General features: G+C 31.9%; 1 protein-coding gene across 1 annotated transcript; it reads right to left on the bottom strand.

Moving 5' to 3' along the window:
- LOC125058519 (alpha-centractin) lies at window positions 1–17,798 on the bottom strand. The gene is made up of 9 exons (XM_047662608.1): window positions 17,640–17,798; window positions 17,323–17,387; window positions 16,890–17,064; window positions 15,977–16,128; window positions 14,143–14,286; window positions 11,909–12,074; window positions 9,738–9,807; window positions 6,506–6,672; window positions 1–298 (listed from the first exon to the last, which is right to left on the bottom strand). The coding sequence occupies exons 1-9, from the start codon at window positions 17,685–17,687 to the stop codon at window positions 155–157; spliced, it is 1,131 nt and encodes a 376-aa protein (XP_047518564.1). The 5' UTR covers window positions 17,688–17,798; the 3' UTR covers window positions 1–154.
- Window positions 17,799–17,839: the final 41 nt, after the last annotated feature.

The raw sequence follows: 17,839 nt of genomic DNA, 5'->3' as shown, positions 1-17,839 counted from the left end.
ATAATTCGATTTTTTACTTATATACATATAGCGTACATGATATCGCACTAATACAAGCGTGAATTTGATATCAAAAACCATCTTAACTTGTTTAGTAAAGAATAAACAATTTAGACGTCAAATATCACTCATACACGATATTTTCAAGCAATATTTAGAATGTCTTGCGATGCACAGCGCGATGGCCCTCTTCATCGTACTCTCGCTTCGAGACCCACATCTTTCTAAACGTGTCGAGTGATGCGAGAATAGAACCCCCGATCCATGTTGAATATAGACGCTCTTGGGGCGCTGAGATCTGGAAAATTTATTTATTTTAATACAATATAATTGAAAGGAATGTTCAAAACGTTGGAGATTTAGTCTCCTTGTTGTGGGACTTCAAAGTGTATAGCAGAAAGTCACACTTTGACAATAAAAAAAAAAGGGTGCGTGTACTTATGTACGCGCGTAAGAAGTTATACTTCTTTGGCTTTCTTTATTTTTTTTAAATATTAAATAAATAATAATAAATATTTAACGTTAATAACTTAATAATATTTAATATTTAGTATATTATTCAATTATCAATTAATATTAATAATAATAATTGTTATTTATCATTTTATTATATTATTATATTATTCATTCAATTTAATAACTAGGTATGGTTCATAACCTTTTAACTAAGTAACAATAGGTCTTTGTGAAAAAGCATTGCTAAATTTTCTTGAAAAATAATTAAAACTCCTTTATTTGTTTAAAAGGTAAATGACAAATGTCATTTATCATTATGGTCATTCAAAATTTGCGATCTTCGAACTTCACGCATATTCTATTTCTTTTTACTTATAGATTGTCTTATTCCTATCTCGCTCGCGCACGCTATAATCACACTAACAATTTTGTGTCACAGGTGCGCGCGCATCGTGCCTAAAGAAGTAAACTTCAAAAACACGATTCTTCCCTATCCCGTTCTCGTAATGTGTCACCCGAGTTATGTAAACTTATTTTGTAAACAATCATCCCACACTTGAAGCGAAATGAGCCCTTTAGTTTTACCACACTCATAAATCTTATATATAAAATTCTAGTGTCACAATGTTAGTTACCATACTCCTCCGAAACGGCTTGACCGCTTTTTATTCAAATTTTACATGCATATTCAGTAGGTCTGAGAATCGGCGACTATCTATCTTTCAAACCCCTCAGTGATAAGGGGTGTCCACCCCAAAAAAAATTGAGACATTTATTTTTTGTTTTTATTTTTTTAAAGATATACAAAAATATATACAACCCCAATTTTCACCCCTTTACGACCAACCCCTATTTTTTATCATAGTAGATAGTTATTTTTATTGAACTTGAATTGAAATAATATACATGGCAAAACAACGTTTGCCGGATCAGCTAATTGTAATATAACATTCTCGTTACCGATAACATAAGTGTCAATTAGATTTCTTCACTTCAAAAAGTTAGATTTTTCCAATTAAACAGATTTACTGGAATTCCCCCCACCCCCCCCCCCCTCTCCTCTTGTCAGCAAAAGTAAGCAAAGCTCTTAAAAATAATAGTACATAAACGTATTAATTTATGTAATGAAACGTATGGGTAAAATGTGTAAAAAAGTAAATAATTACTGTTGACGTAATCACCAAATAAGAAAATCAAAGAACCCTATAGTGTTTACGTAATACTTGAACGGCCCCAAACAGATAAAAAAATCGGTTGTCTGTAAAGTTGGTTTACTGACGATAGTTGAACGTGACAACGTCATAAAAAAATATTGATGGGATGGTTGCATTTTTCAAAAAAAAAAAAAAATTATTTGTTTGATATGTATTTTGTATGATTATTTTTCCGACCCAAATATCGGCCAATAGAATTGCACCATTCGACGTCACGTGGTACAACCTACATGGTATTATACTGATAATTTTTTGTGAAAATTTTCTCTGGTCGTTGCTTCAAGAAAACTATTAAGTAGTTGTTTTATTCATTATGAAATTCTTATTTGTTAACTGTACATTTCGTCTCATGGTGCAATTCTATTGGCCGACATTTGGGTCGGAAAAATAATCCCCCGAATACCACAAGAGCTTCAAAATTATCGGGCATTTCCCTCAAGGTTCCCTGCAAACAAATATAGTCTATATAGTACGGGAGGTAGCAACGTTTGAAAAAAAAGAATTTTAGGTCAGCTGATTTTGTGATATGTCTTCCTTCTTGCACTTCCGGTTAGAGTCTGGGCAATCTGGCTGGCGGTAGTGGTTGCGTTCATTAGTGCGCATCCTATCTGTCCAGGTAAAAATCCTGGATTTTAAAAGCATTTTAAGAAGCGTAATTTTTAATTTTTCGTTTTTAAATACGTCTACCTGACATACTTTTTTTATTGCCAGACATTTTTCACGTTGCTAACTATGTGCCAGACGCGATTTCAAGTTTTATTTTTATAAAAATTTCAAAGCATTTTAGAATGTCTTTAATTTTAATATTATGGTATTTAAATATAAGAAAAACTGAAAATGAATTTGCCAGACATTAATTCGGTTGTTAAGTCTTGAATTAAAATGATAAAGTTTTGCAGTATGATGAAGCATTGCATTTTAAGAAGCGTAATTTTTGATTTTTCCTTTTTAAATACGTCTACCTGACATACTTTTTTTATTGCCAGACATTTTTCACGTTGCTAACTATGTGCCAGACGCGATTTTAAGTTTTATTTTTATAAAAATTTCAAAGCATTTTAGAATGTCTGTAATTTTAATATTATGTTATTTAAATATAAGAAAAACTGAAAATGAATTTGCCAGACATTAATTCGATTGTTAAGTCTTGAATTAAAATGATAAAGTATTGCAGTATGATGAAGCATTGCATTTTAAGAAGCGTAATTTTTGATTTTTCCTTTTTAAATACGTCTACCTGACATACTTTTTTTATTGCCAGACATTTTTCACGTTGCTAACTATGTGCCAGACGCGATTTTAAGTTTTATTTTTATAAAAATTTCAAAGCATTTTAGAATGTCTGTAATTTTAATATTATGTTATTTAAATATAAGAAAAACTGAAAATGAATTTGCCAGACATTAATTCGATTGTTAAGTCTTGAATTAAAATGATAAAGTATTGCAGTATGATGAAGCATTGCATTTTAAGAAGCGTAATTTTTGATTTTTCCTTTTTAAATACGTCTACCTGACATACTTTTTTTTATTGCCAGACATTTTTCCCATTGTTAACTATGTGCCAGACGCGATTTTAAGTTTTTTTTTAATAAAAATTTCAAAGCATTTTAGAATGTCTGTAATTTTAATATTATATTATTTAAATATAATAAAAACTGAAAATGAATTTGCCAGACATTAATTCGATTGTTAAGTATTGAATTAAAATGATAAAGTATTGCAGTATGATGAAGCATTGCATTTTAAGAAGCGTAATTTTTGATTTTTCCTTTTTAAATACGTCTACCTGACATACTTTTTTTATTGCCAGACATTTTTCACGTTGCTAACTATGTGCCAGACGCGATTTTAAGTTTTATTTTTATGAAAATTTCAAAGCATTTTAGAATGTCTGTAATTTTAATATTATGTTATTTAAATATAATAAAAACTGAAAATGAATTTGCCAGACATTAATTCGATTGTTAAGTATTGAATTAAAATGATAAAGTATTGCAGTATGATGAAGCATTGCATTTTAAGAAGCGTAATTTTTGATTTTTCCTTTTTAAATACGTCTACCTGACATACTTTTTTTATTGCCAGACATTTTTCACGTTGCTAACTATGTGCCAGACGCGATTTTAAGTTTTATTTTTATGAAAATTTCAAAGCATTTTAGAATGTCTGTAATTTTAATATTATGTTATTTAAATATAATAAAAACTGAAAATGAATTTGCCAGACATTAATTCGATTGCTAAGCCTTGAATTAAAATGAAAAAGTATTGCAGTATAATGCTTGTAGTACGAGCATAAAAAGGAATATAAAATTAGATTAAAATTAATAATCAACACTTTATTTAAATTGTCCTAATTACTAAATGTAAGTTATGAATAATTCATGCAACGTGAAAAATGTCTGGCAATAAAAAAAGTATGTCAGGTAGACGTATTTAAAAAGGAAAAATCAAAAATTACGCTTCTTAAAATGCAATGCTTCATCATACTGCAAAACTTTATCATTTTAATTCAAACCTTAACAACCGAATTAATGTCTGGCAAATTCATTTTCAGTTTTCCTTATATTTAAATAACATAATATTAAAATTACAGACATTCTAAAATGCTTTGAAATTTTTATAAAAATAAAACTTAAAATCGCGTCTGGCACATAGTTAGCAACGTGAAAAATGTCTGGCAATAAAAAAAGTATGTCAGGTAGACGTATTTAAAAAGGAAAAATCAAAAATTACGCTTCTTAAAATGCAATGCTTCATCATACTGCAAAACTTTATCATTTTAATTCAAACCTTAACAACCGAATTAATGTCTGGCAAATTCATTTTCAGTTTTCCTTATATTTAAATAACATAATATTAAAATTACAGACATTCTAAAATGCTTTGAAATTTTTATAAAAATAAAACTTAAAATCGCGTCTGGCACATAGTTAGCAACGTGAAAAATGTCTGGCAATAAAAAAAGTATGTCAGGTAGACGTATTTAAAAAGGAAAAATCAAAAATTACGCTTCTTAAAATGCAATGCTTCATCATACTGCAAAACTTTATCATTTTAATTCAAGACTTAACAACCGAATTAATGTCTGGCAAATTCATTTTCAGTTTTCCTTATATTTAAATAACATAATATTAAAATTACAGACATTCTAAAATGCTTTGAAATTTTTATAAAAATAAAACTTAAAATCGCGTCTGGCACATAGTTAGCAACGTGAAAAATGTCTGGCAATAAAAAAAGTATGTCAGGTAGACGTATTTAAAAAGGAAAAATCAAAAATTACGCTTCTTAAAATGCAATGCTTCATCATACTGCAAAACTTTATCATTTTAATTCAAGACTTAACAACCGAATTAATGTCTGGCAAATTCATTTTCAGTTTTTCTTATATTTAAATAACATAATATTAAAATTACAGACATTCTAAAATGCTTTGAAATTTTTATAAAAATAAAACTTAAAATCGCGTCTGGCACATAGTTAGCAACGTGAAAAATGTCTGGCAATAAAAAAAGTATGTCAGGTAGACGTATTTAAAAAGGAAAAATCAAAAATTACGCTTCTTAAAATGCAATGCTTCATCATACTGCAAAACTTTATCATTTTAATTCAAGACTTAACAACCGAATTAATGTCTGGCAAATTCATTTTCAGTTTTCCTTATATTTAAATAACATAATATTAAAATTACAGACATTCTAAAATGCTTTGAAATTTTTATAAAAATAAAACTTAAAATCGCGTCTGGCACATAGTTAGCAACGTGAAAAATGTCTGGCAATAAAAAAAGTATGTCAGGTAGACGTATTTAAAAAGGCAAAATCAAAAATTACGCTTCTTAAAATGCAATGCTTCATCATACTGCAAAACTTTATCATTTTAATTCAAGACTTAACAACCGAATTAATGTCTGGCAAATTCATTTTCAGTTTTCCTTATATTTAAATAACATAATATTAAAATTACAGACATTCTAAAATGCTTTGAAATTTTTATAAAAATAAAACTTAAAATCGCGTCTGGCACATAGTTAGCAACGTGAAAAATGTCTGGCAATAAAAAAAGTATGTCAGGTAGACGTATTTAAAAAGGAAAAATCAAAAATTACGCTTCTTAAAATGCAATGCTTCATCATACTGCAAAACTTTATCATTTTAATTCAAGACTTAACAACCGAATTAATGTCTGGCAAATTCATTTTCAGTTTTCCTTATATTTAAATAACATAATATTAAAATTACAGACATTCTAAAATGCTTTGAAATTTTTATAAAAATAAAACTTAAAATCGCGTCTGGCACATAGTTAGCAACGTGAAAAATGTCTGGCAATAAAAAAAGTATGTCAGGTAGACGTATTTAAAAACGAAAAATTAAAAATTACGCTTCTTAAAATGCTTTTAAAATCCAGGATTATTACCTGGACAGATAGGATGCGCACTAATGAACGCAACCGCTACCGCCAGCCAGATTGCCCAGACTCTAACCGGAAGTGCAAGAAGGAAGACATATCACAAAATCAGCTGACCTGAAATTCTTTCTCGAAAACGTTGCTACCTCCCGTACTAATATTAATTGTTTGCAACGAACCTATCGGGAAATACCCGATAATTTTGAAGCTCTTGTGGTATTATAAGTGAATATAGAGAAGGAGGTAAATGGAAATCAGAATTGAATTGATCAAGTTACATTTATTTGTACGCATAAATACATATGTCAATTTTAAATGGAACGCCTCAGAGCGAGGTAACGCCGCATGAGTCATGTTATTTCGTGCGTGAAGCCGGCTCCATCGAATTATAAGACGTTGTCACGTCAAAAACAAAACTCACCCTTATCTTCATATCCTTAGGTGCCAGCCGTCGTATTTCAGCCAATAATCGATCCCCGAACCCTCTGAATAACGTGGAACCACCACTAAGCACTATATTCTGATATAAAACCTTGCGTAAATCCATATCAGACTTTTGTATCGCGAACATAAGTACTTCGTGAAGACCTAGAAATTATAAAAAAATATTGTCAGATATAAAACTACCTACTGTTCATTTTCATTCCTACTGATCTCGGTAATCGTGGTTGGTAACACAGAAGGCAAAATAACACGTGGTCGTTCACCAACCAGATGGACCAATCAAGTGAAAGACTCGTCGTCCTCAAAACTGTATACTGTCATAAGAGGCGCTGGACAGAAATCGGAGGAAACAGATTATTATCAGCTCCAGATGTTTCCTTGCTGACCATGGCGCTCAGATATGAGCTGCCGATTAAAGATAGAGACTGTTCATTTATTCTGAATTCAATTTGAAATCCAAAATATGAGTTGGCTAAAAGGTCTCGCTACTAGGTCATAAAATTAAAAAAAAAAACAATTTTACTTATTTTTTTAAGGGGGTGTATGTAGAGGTGTAATTATCTATTATATATATAAAAGAAAGTCGTGTTTGTTACAACACTTATAACTCGAGAACGGCTGGACCGATTGCCATGGTTTTTGATTTGTTGGATTTGTTTCCGTCCCGAATAGCAGAAAAGGCAATAAAATATCGGATAAGTTATCGAATAACAATAAATTAATTAATTAATTTTACGAATGCAAAAACCATATGGTGCCATCTGTTGACAAAACTACGCATCATTTTACGTCGAATTCGTGTCAATTCAAGAAATTCCGATCATGAGGTGAATGAGGAGATGCATAACCATGCTTTGATCCTGATCAAAAGATGTTGGATATCAGAAAGTGCTTAACATGCAGTATCGCCATATTGACGCTAGAGAGAAGATGCCTAATGTGTAAAACTGCCATTCTTCTTTCGCAATGGCAAGCAACAAAACATTTCTGTATTTGCAAAAAAGTTGTATTAATGTAATAGGTACCTACTTAACATTAACTAAAATAAGTTAAATTAAAGTAACAACGATATTATAAGGTTGTAGGGCGGAACGAAGTTAGCCAGGTCAGCTATTGTCTATATAAAAATTTCGTAATTCCATTTGTAATATTGTCTACGTATCATTATTTCGTAATTCCACTTGCACGTGGATCAATCAGTCGCCCTAAAATCGCCATGTAAGTCAGAGGACAATAAAGACAGTGAATTCTATTTCGGTTTTCATTTGGTGTACCTCTAACACTAAAAAGTAAACCAACATGGCGTACTTTCAAACCACAAACAAAAGATATGGAAGAGATGTGCAATCATAAATCGAAGAATGAACGAAATGGCTTTATAACCAATGTGTACCGTGTGTAATTATAAAAGTTATCATTCTTGACTCTGTAGCTGTTTGATAACATCCTTACGATATTTTAACGGTAATTAAATATTGAAATGGGGGCCTCATAGCCTAGAGGTCTTATTAAGTGGCAGCTAGGTGAGGGGTACCGGGTTCGATTCCCGGTTCGAGGGCAAGTTTTAATTTAATTTAAATTTGTTCTCGGCCTTTGGGAGGGTTGTGCGGGCGAGTGCTTAAACCGTACATGGAGGACACGGTCGAATTTCTAAAGACAAGCACGAATTATATAAAATCCTATACTTGACGCTGGCTAATGCACAAATCGTGCCAGAGCCATAAAAAAAATTTATTCAAATGTCAAACTGGCATTTTATTTTGAATCTGTGTTATAGTGTTGTATAAAATGTTATTTTTTATAAAATCTATTAAATTAATCATAATTTCCTTTCCACGCTAATGTATCAAGCTAAAGATTCTACCTAATCAACTAAAGAAAACACAGGACACAAATAACTTGTTAACTTTGTGAAATGTCGCTCGATTATACGTCAAAATTTGACATTGACATGACATGACATGACATAACATTTATTACTAATGTAACACACCCAGAACACTTATGAAAGTCAACGGAAAAGATGTTAAATTAATTCTAAATTTACATTTACTACCAGTTCGCAAGTCAAGGGCGTAGAGCGGTCAACTGGCAAGAAATTCTCTGCCACTCTTTTTAATCGCTAAGTTTTGATACAAATTGTTTGAACTGGCAAATCAATCCCCAGGAATAGGATCATTTAAATAATTTATCAAGTTTTAAATCTCTAGTCTTTATATACATAAATCTTCTGTGTGTGTTTGTATATAAACTCCTACGGATGCAATTGCTTCACATTAGAGAATAGCTTAGATTTTTTTAATTTTTTTTGGAACGTAGTTCCTTATCGCGCGTTGTGAAAGGGGGCTAGACGGAAAAAATTCTTACGAAAAGTTGTCACGACACCTTTTTTGCTATTTGCTATTGAAATACACCGGTTCTTGTCCGATCACCGAAGTTAAGCAACATCTGGTGAGGTCAGTACTTGGATGGGTAACCGCCTGGGAACACCTCGTAATGTTGGTTTTTTTTTTCGCAGCGATAAGTGAAAATTATTTTTGGAATCACTAAACTAAATTAGTCGTAGTAAACGTACACCAGAATCCTTTTACAATAATAATTGCGGGGTCCCTAGTTTCCTTGCAATTTTTTTCAATACAATACCTATAAAAAATATTCATTATAATAAATAAAAAAATAATGTTTTAGGAAAATGTCATAAATTTCTGCGAATTCAAAAATTAGTGAACTAATATCACAACGAGAACAGCTTATACAAGGAGATGAACCAGATGAGACTAAATTAAAACATCTGAACCACGAAATACGAAATATGCTTATTAATTGTGCCACTTAATTTATATTTATGTTATTTTACTATTTAATCCCAGCGTAGCACAACGACATCATCCTTCTTCCTCTTTTAGATTCCTGGTCTCTTAAAACTTTAATAGACGATGAAATATAAGATTGGTGTCGATAAAATCTATCATACTGTTATGATACCAATTAACATATAAATTAATCGAAAGGCACTTCGTTCCATCCGGGTGTCCCTTGACACCTCTAAAGTTTTTTTTTAATTCCAACGTGTGTACAGCATCACTGTCCGCTAGTTATTTCTAAATACTTTAATCAATTGAAGCATATTGTCCATTATTGTCAATTATAAAATAGGGATTATCGAATAATGGGCATAGCAAGTTTAGTCTATAAATTAATAAAAGTACCTTCACACTCCTCTCCGATGAGATCTGGTCTAAACAACACTTCTGGTGCTCTGAACCTCGCCGGGCCAATCTGAAAGTCAAAATCATTTATTCATTTAGGTAACACAATTTACACTTGAAGGGGTCAGGGGAAAAACAACTTATGTCACATTTTTTTTTTCAACTGACGATGCAGTCTGAATGGTAATATCTGTCGCTAAGTTCTGTCATAAACAACAGGGCAATAATATCTATAGTCTCTGCGCTTTCAAACTTTTTAAATACCGGTACAGGGAAAAAACACCCAATGTCAGAACCGTGCAGGAAAAATAAGACTTTTAGGCAAAACAGTTTTTTTCAAACCTTAAGTAAAATAATTAGATTTGATCATTGATATATAAAAAACCCAAGATGCACAATCAACGTCTAAAAAACGTCCTCAAAAAATGAGCGCAATATTCTAAATTGTGCACTCATTTCAAATAGTCTCGCGTCTAATACGTGGAGTCGATGTTATTTATTTGTGTTTTTTTTTATAAATAAATTTATGTACTTTTGAACTTTTTTGTGTGTAGTTTTTGATAAATATATTTACGCTAAAGTGTAGGTCAGGAGGTAGCCAATTTAACATTTTTTTTTTTAATTTAAAGAAAAAACTTTTTAACCGGATTAAAGTTATGTATTATTATAAATTTACAACTATTTAACATCCAACACCTTTTGTCTTCAGTCACCGTGACCACGCACGCTGTAAAGCACCCGAAAAGTCGGATAAATTTAAAATTATGTTAAATAGTTGTAAATAAAAAAGTAATGTTCGACTCCACTCAATACCTTGTCCTACCGACCACGGTCGGTCGTAAAATTTTATTGCTTTAAGTACGTATACACTGCGTTGTAATAACAACTTTAAGAAATTCGCGTAAGGTTGATTTTGCAATAATATATGCTTGTAACATATACTGTTATAGACATACTGTTATAGACATACTGTTATAGAAAGGGACAGAAATAGTGTTTCGGGACACTTTCGAGCGTTACTTTTATTCGAGACTGTGCATCTTGGGTTTTTTATATATCAATGGATTTGATTCAAAATTTCAAAATTCAAAAATCATATTCACGTAGGTAACACAATGTACACTTGTGATTCGTCATTAAAGAAATAAATATTAATGCGTCTAATTTTACATTTACTGCCAGTTCTCAAATCAAGGGCGTAGAACGGAAGAGAAGAACTGGCAATAAACTCTCCGCCACTCTTTTTAATCGCCATGTTTTTTTTTTTTTTTTTTAGTCCCTATACCTACCCCTAACCTGCCCTCCCCCTTATACCATTATAACTATTGCAGTTGAAGTGCCTTGGTGACATCAATCGTTTTTCCCCTGATGTTGGTGGACATAGGATGATTTTAACGAGAATATTCTGACTCAGTCACAATTTTTTATTATAACTCTTAGCTGATGTGAAGTCAAAATTAAAAAAAAAAATATAATTATATTAATAATACACATCCTTTCAATAAAAAAAGCTTTTCTTATTTGTTTGGGTATTAATGACACTATTTTACTTAGGTCTTGTCTTTTAATTAATAATATCTCAGTTTGTTAATTATGTGAAAAAAGGTATTTTTCCCCTGACCCCTTCACTTATGAACGTCAAAAAAAATATATGAAATTCTTCTAATTTTACATATACTGCCAGTTCTCAATCAAGGGCGTAGAACGGAAGAGAAGAAGTTGCAATAAACTCTCCGCCACTCCTTTTAATCACCAAGTTTTTTGTTTAACACAACGTTTGTAAGTAGCTTCAACCATTACACCATGTTCCACATGACATCTTAAGGCCGATTTACATTATCATTAGTGTTTAGGAGAGTGCTTTAGGATAGTACTTTAGTTGAAACATGTAAACGCTACTTGCTTTAGTAAACGCTACGCTAAAGAACTTGCCTTTCAAGTTGTACTAAAGCACTCTCCTAAACACTAAGATAATGTAAATCGGCCTTTACACATTTAAAGAAAACAATTTTTTACCGGATTAAAGTTAGGAATTATTATAAATTTACAATTATTTAACATAATTTTAAATTTAACCGACGTTTCGCGTGCTTTACAGCGTGCGTGCTCACGGTGACTTGTAACTTCAATCCGGTAAAAAATTGTTTTCTAATGTTAATAAAAATTCAAACCTCCAATTGCGTGCCATCTGGTAGGGTGTACTGTGCCCGCTCTGAATCCATTGTTTCCTCCTTCAACGGGTTCGGAGAGAGATAGCAAGCTCTCTCTTTGATCGACCTAACGATTTCCAGTTCCGCTGAAGTACGTAGATTCACACCTTCTTTGCGTAACAGCAACCTACAATATTGTATAATGCAATGTAATCAATATTAGTAAGCGTTACTTAAATTATATATCCCCCCCCCCCCCCCCCCCTTGTCAGCTAAGGTAAGCAAAGCTATTGGGCATATGATTTTTAAAACTTTCGAACATTTTTTGATATAACTAGGATTTGTCTAATTGGTATGTATTTATTAAAGTTCACCACATCACATATAATGCTATGTCTGGGAGCGTCCATAAATTACGTGAGGTGTTTTTTTTTAATTTTCTGTAGCGCCCTCCCCCCCTGGTGGAATGTCGTGAGATTTTATTCAACCCCCTCCCCCAGCCCCCAATCTCACGTGAGAATTTTCAAAATGTGGGTTTCTAACGCTTTTACTTAGCGTTGGATTGTTATTGTAAAAAGAAAAAAAATATTGCTTCGTGCTTTTATTTTCAACTAAATCAAAATAAGTGAAATGTTGAGCGTATGGAGTTAGCGGTAAGTTGTAGAGATGGCCTTTAGGGTCAACCGTTTTCCTAAAAAAAATTTTACAATAAGAAAAAATTACGTGATATTTGCCGAGACCCCCCCTCTCTCCAACGTAAGATTAAATGAGATTTGGCTCGACCCCCTCCCCCCCTTAAACACCTCACGTAATTTATGGACGGGTACCTCTACAGTATATGTTACTAGTTATTTATTCTAAAATACATGACAATTATGGTATGGTATAAGCAAATTATTAGTAAACAGCAGATTAGGTCCCATACCTAGTCGTTCAAGTATTACGTAAGCCGATTTACTGCAATTTATCCCCCCCTCCCCCCTCTTGTGAGCAAAAGAAAGCAAAGCTCTCAAAAAGAATAGTACATAAACGTATTAATTTTTTGTAGGAATCCTCGACAGTGCATTTCATTTTCAAGCATAGACAATGTGTAGCTAATATGTGTAAAAAAGTAAATAATTACTGTTGACGTAATCACCAAAAGACCTGTCACCCCCTGTAGTGCTAACGTAATACTTGAACGGCCCCAAGTCTAAATTTACTGCAAATTACCAAATAGAGCGTAAAGCGCAAGAGTGGATCTGGCGAGAAACTCTAAGCTACCTATTTTAATATTTCAAAAACTTTTAACGCGGTCAACATTTGTTTAGTTTTATTTATTGAAGTTATACTTCTTTAGGCGCGTTATGAAAAATTGATGAGAGTAAAATTTTACGATGCGCGCGCACCGTGACACAAAATTATCAGTATAAAGTTGCCCGCTAACGAATTCTTTTTAAACCAGCCGGGCGCCGAGCGTGCGCGAGCGAGATGAGAATAACACAATCTACAAGTAAAAAGAAATAGAATATGCGTGAAGTTAGCAGCTATGCCAAGAATTTTGAATGACCATAATGACCTTTGTAGTACCTTTTAAACAAATAAAGGAGATTTAATTATTTCTTCAAAGAAATTTAGCAATGCTTTTTCACAAAGACCTATTGTTACTTAGTTAAAAGGTTATGAATTTTTCAATTTAATAACTAGGTATGTACCTAGTTATTAAATTGAATGAATAATATAATAAAATAATAAATAATAATTATTATTATTATTAATATTAGTTAATAATTGAATAATATACTAAATATTAAATATTATTAAATTATTAACGTTAAATATTTATTATTTAATTTTTTTTTTTAAATAAAGAAAGCCAAAGAAGAAGTATAACTTCTTACGCGCGTACATAAGTAAACGCACCCTTTTTTTGTATATTCACAAAAATATAATGTGAAGGGATAGAAAATAGCTATTGTTCGTCGGAAATATCTGCGAACCTCGCTGGAATGCGCTTCCCCTGGCGCTTCCCCGCACCCCGCCCCGTTTTCGCCTATCCAGTACCGTTGCCAACGCAATCGCCGACGCGACAAAAATATTGACCAATCAGAATTTTAATATTGACCAATCAGAATTTTTTTGCTATCTCTCCAGTTTGTATGACGTCATTAAGCCAGGTTCGCAGATATTTCTGACGACTTGTACTTCAATATGAGATAGTCAAATTAAATATGGAAGTCAACAAATGAATATCTGAAAACAATAAAAAAACTTACCTAAGATATCGCGTTACATCCCGTCCGGCAACATCCACTCTCATAATACTGTGAGGCATTGCAAAGCCTTCGTATATTGGTACCGAGTGGGTCACACCATCTCCAGAGTCGAGTACCACACCTGTTGTACGCCCAGTTGCATATCTACAATAAAGAGCCATAGAGTATAAACATTATGAAGAAGGTTTTTAGCTATTGTAGTGTTAGTAAAAGCACTCAAACAAGCTGTTCCACGTTTTCCATTCCCGTCAAATAACATGTTAATTGTATGTTTAAAAAAAACTATTTACGTTAGAATTGAAAATCAAACAAAATAAATTTAAGACACATAAGCGGGCCATGCGGTCCGTCTATGGCCCGCTTTAAAATAACTTTTAATACTTATGATCATTTCAGCTTGTTTATATGAAATATGTATATCTTAATATATATATTTCTTGTGTGCGTGTGTATGTGACTGAACTCCTCCTAAACGACTGGAACAATTTTGATGAAATTTTTTGTGTGTCTTCAAGGGGATCTGGGAATGGTTTAGATTCACAAATCAGCCCGCCAGATGTTAAGGGTAGTCCACCCCTAAATTTTTATTTTTATTTTTTAGACAAAATTTTTAATTTCTATTTTTTTATGATACAGCATTAAAAAATACATACAACCCCTAACTTTCACCCCTCTACGATCAACCCCTATTTTTTTATTATAAATGATATACATGGCGAAACGACGTTTGCCGGATCAGCTAGTACTATATATAATACTAATATCTTAAAAACAACTGAAACATTTATATATGTCACAGCCAACTAGCTTAATTGGCTGTTCAATCAACAGCCTCTTAACTAAACAGCACCGTTTAACCAGCGGCCTGAAAGATATTCAGCCAGTTGATCAAACAGCTAGGCAAATGACTTTTTATTTATTTATTGACTGTTAATTTAAATTTAGCTCCACTTTTTGCCACTCTCAAACTCGAAACGAAACTCTTCAAACTGTCAATAAAGCTTCAGCAAATCACAACTTTGATTTTGTTATCCAAAGTTTAATGAAAACCAACAAATACAATGGAAGAGTGTAGTGACAATAATAATGATTATTTTTCCGACCCAAATATCGGCCAATAGAATTGCACCATTCGACGTCACGTGGTACAACCTACATGGTATTATACTGATAATTTTTTGTGAAAATTTTCTCTGGTCGTTGCTTCAAGAAAAGTATTAAGTAGTTGTTTTATTCATTATGAAATTCTTATTTGTTAACTGTACATTTCGTATCATGGTGCAATTCTATTGGCCGACATTTGGGTCGGAAAAATAATCCCCCGATTACCACACGAGCTTCAAAATTATCGGGCATTTCCCTCAAGGTTCCCTGCAAACAAATATAGTCGTCATGACGACTATATTAATTGTTTGCAACGAACCTATCGGGAAATACCCGATAATTTTGAAGCTCTTGTGGTATTATAAGTGAGAATTTTGCTGTGACTGACACAAGCAATTTAATTTTTAAAGAAATATTTTTTATGTCAGATATTTCATCTTTTTTATTTCTGGCATGGTTACTCTATCGTTTGAATGGCCTAAGCATTAGCCAGTTTTTTAAATGACAAACGGCTATGGCTGAATATCTTTCAGGCCGCTAGTTAAATGGCGCTGTTTAGTTAAAAAGCTAGTCTGTTAATTGATCGGTTTATTAAACTAGTTGGTTGCTACTAGCTAACTAGGTGGTCATATATATAATATTTGAATATGTATACTATAGTAATTTTAGATGTCCACAAATTTAAAATATCATAATAAAGTATGTTACAGACAATTAAGATAAAACTCACAAACTAAGTACGGCTTGCATTGAAAGGAAAAGTGCAGGCACATTAAATGTTTCAAAGAAAACTTCCGCTGCCTTTTCTCTGTTCCGTCTAGGATTTAATGGTGCTTCCGTAAGTAACACTGGATGCTCTTCTGAGAAGGTTGATAGTTGGTCCTGAAAATATCCAATATATAATTACTGATACTGGCTGGCGAAGTGCTGTACACCAAACCGGGAGCTTTTGTATGTGGAGATATTATTCTGTGATTCATTAATTTAAACCTTGATGCTATGTTTGTCATGTTGCCACTAAAATTAAATGTGCATTCTCCCATTTCTAACCAAAATAAAAAATAATGAGTCCCCTTGCACTGTTTTAACTGGAGTACTTTTGAAGGAAAGAAAATGAATAAATGTATTCGGTCAGAATATATAACAACAGTTCATTATTGACTACATTAAAAGAGCACAACACTGTTAATATTCGGTAGCAGGGTGTGGCATGATAGCATTAAGTGTTGAAATAATTTGGAATGCCATCACAAAAGTACTTTTACAGAAGTTTATTTATAATCTGTGAACTAAAATTAGAATCACATTGACATAAAATGATACACAATGATATAATTTTCTGATGTTACTGAATTATTTTATCTTGTGATTTTCATATTCAATGTATACTAATGGTTTAAAATAAATATATATTATAATCTGATTTACCTAAATGCAATTGATAATAAAATGTAATAACTAAATAGTAGGTATTCAGGCATATTAAATAAAAAAATATAATTAAAATGTGTATATTTTCTTAAAATAAAGCTTTGGATCAAATTCTTAAACCAGTAATTTGTCAGAAAGAATAATACATTTTTATAAAGAATTAGTTAATAATGTAATTCTAGTATTTTTCTTTTGTATTCAATATACCTTACCTTACTATAAATATAATTCCACACTCTCTCCATATCATTCCAATCTGTAACAATACCATGTTCCATTGGGTATTTAATGCTCAATAGACCTCTGTGTTCCTCAGCTCGGGGACCAACAAACAACTCTCCTTCTAATGCACCGGCCATCACTCTGATATGTTTTGGACGGCCAATACTGCAAGAATTTGTTTTTATAATATACGTAACTCAATAAACTGAATTAAACATCAAATGATTTCTCTTCACTTTTAATTAAACAATGCATTTAGAAATCTATAGTGCATACAATCTGTATTAACAAATTAATAAATCAAAACTTAAAAAAGCTCAGTAATTTATGTCGAAATGTATCAACAGTTTTAAAAAGTAATAAAGGTTGTTTTTTTTCCAATATGAATATAAAATGTTAATTGTTGCACAGCAAATTACTTACTAGTTTGGAAACCTGCATTTCGGTATTTGATCTCCAGCGAAACCTGCTTTAATTACACCAGAACCCTGCAATATGCAAATGAAATATTATTGACGACTCCATAAAAATAATCAATACTAGAACAATGGTGACTCAGTTATGAACTAATAATGCATAGTAGAAACTAAGGAATTTATTGTAAAATAATTCAATTAACTATTTTTAAGAGCAAAAAGTTAGTGTATAAGAGTTTTTAACTGTAAATGGACATTATATACGTGGGACTCTAGACGGTATAATAATAATAAAAAAAACATTAGATAAAACAGTGCAATTACGTTATCTATTACGACGGGCTGGTTAAAAATAACATCATTTAGCTCCATGTTTTCTTAATGGAGTAAATTTTAGTAATAAGGATTAAATATTTTTTTGAATTATTACACATGCACTCAGTGAACAGAAAAATGACATCACTGTAGTCAATAATTTTGTGTCACAGGCTAAGGAGACCAGACAATGACAGTGACATATCACA

The sequence above is a fragment of the Pieris napi genome, chromosome 18 (assembly GCF_905475465.1).
Source record: "Pieris napi chromosome 18, ilPieNapi1.2, whole genome shotgun sequence".
Lineage (NCBI taxonomy): Eukaryota > Metazoa > Arthropoda > Insecta > Lepidoptera > Pieridae > Pieris > Pieris napi.
Note: the sequence above shows the minus strand (reverse complement) of the source record. Positions and strands in the feature narration are given on the sequence as shown.

Coding starts and splice junctions, on each gene's coding strand:
- LOC125058519 (XM_047662608.1), bottom strand. CDS start 17,687: ATGGAGCTAAATGATGTTATTTTTAACCAGCCCGTCGTAATAGATAAC. Junction 17,388..17,639: donor AGCCCGTCGTAATAGATAAC/GTAATTGCACTG, acceptor TGCATATTGCAG/GGTTCTGGTGTAATTAAAGC. Junction 6,673..9,737: donor CATCGGAGAGGAGTGTGAAG/GTACTTTTATTA, acceptor TATAATTTCTAG/GTCTTCACGAAGTACTTATG.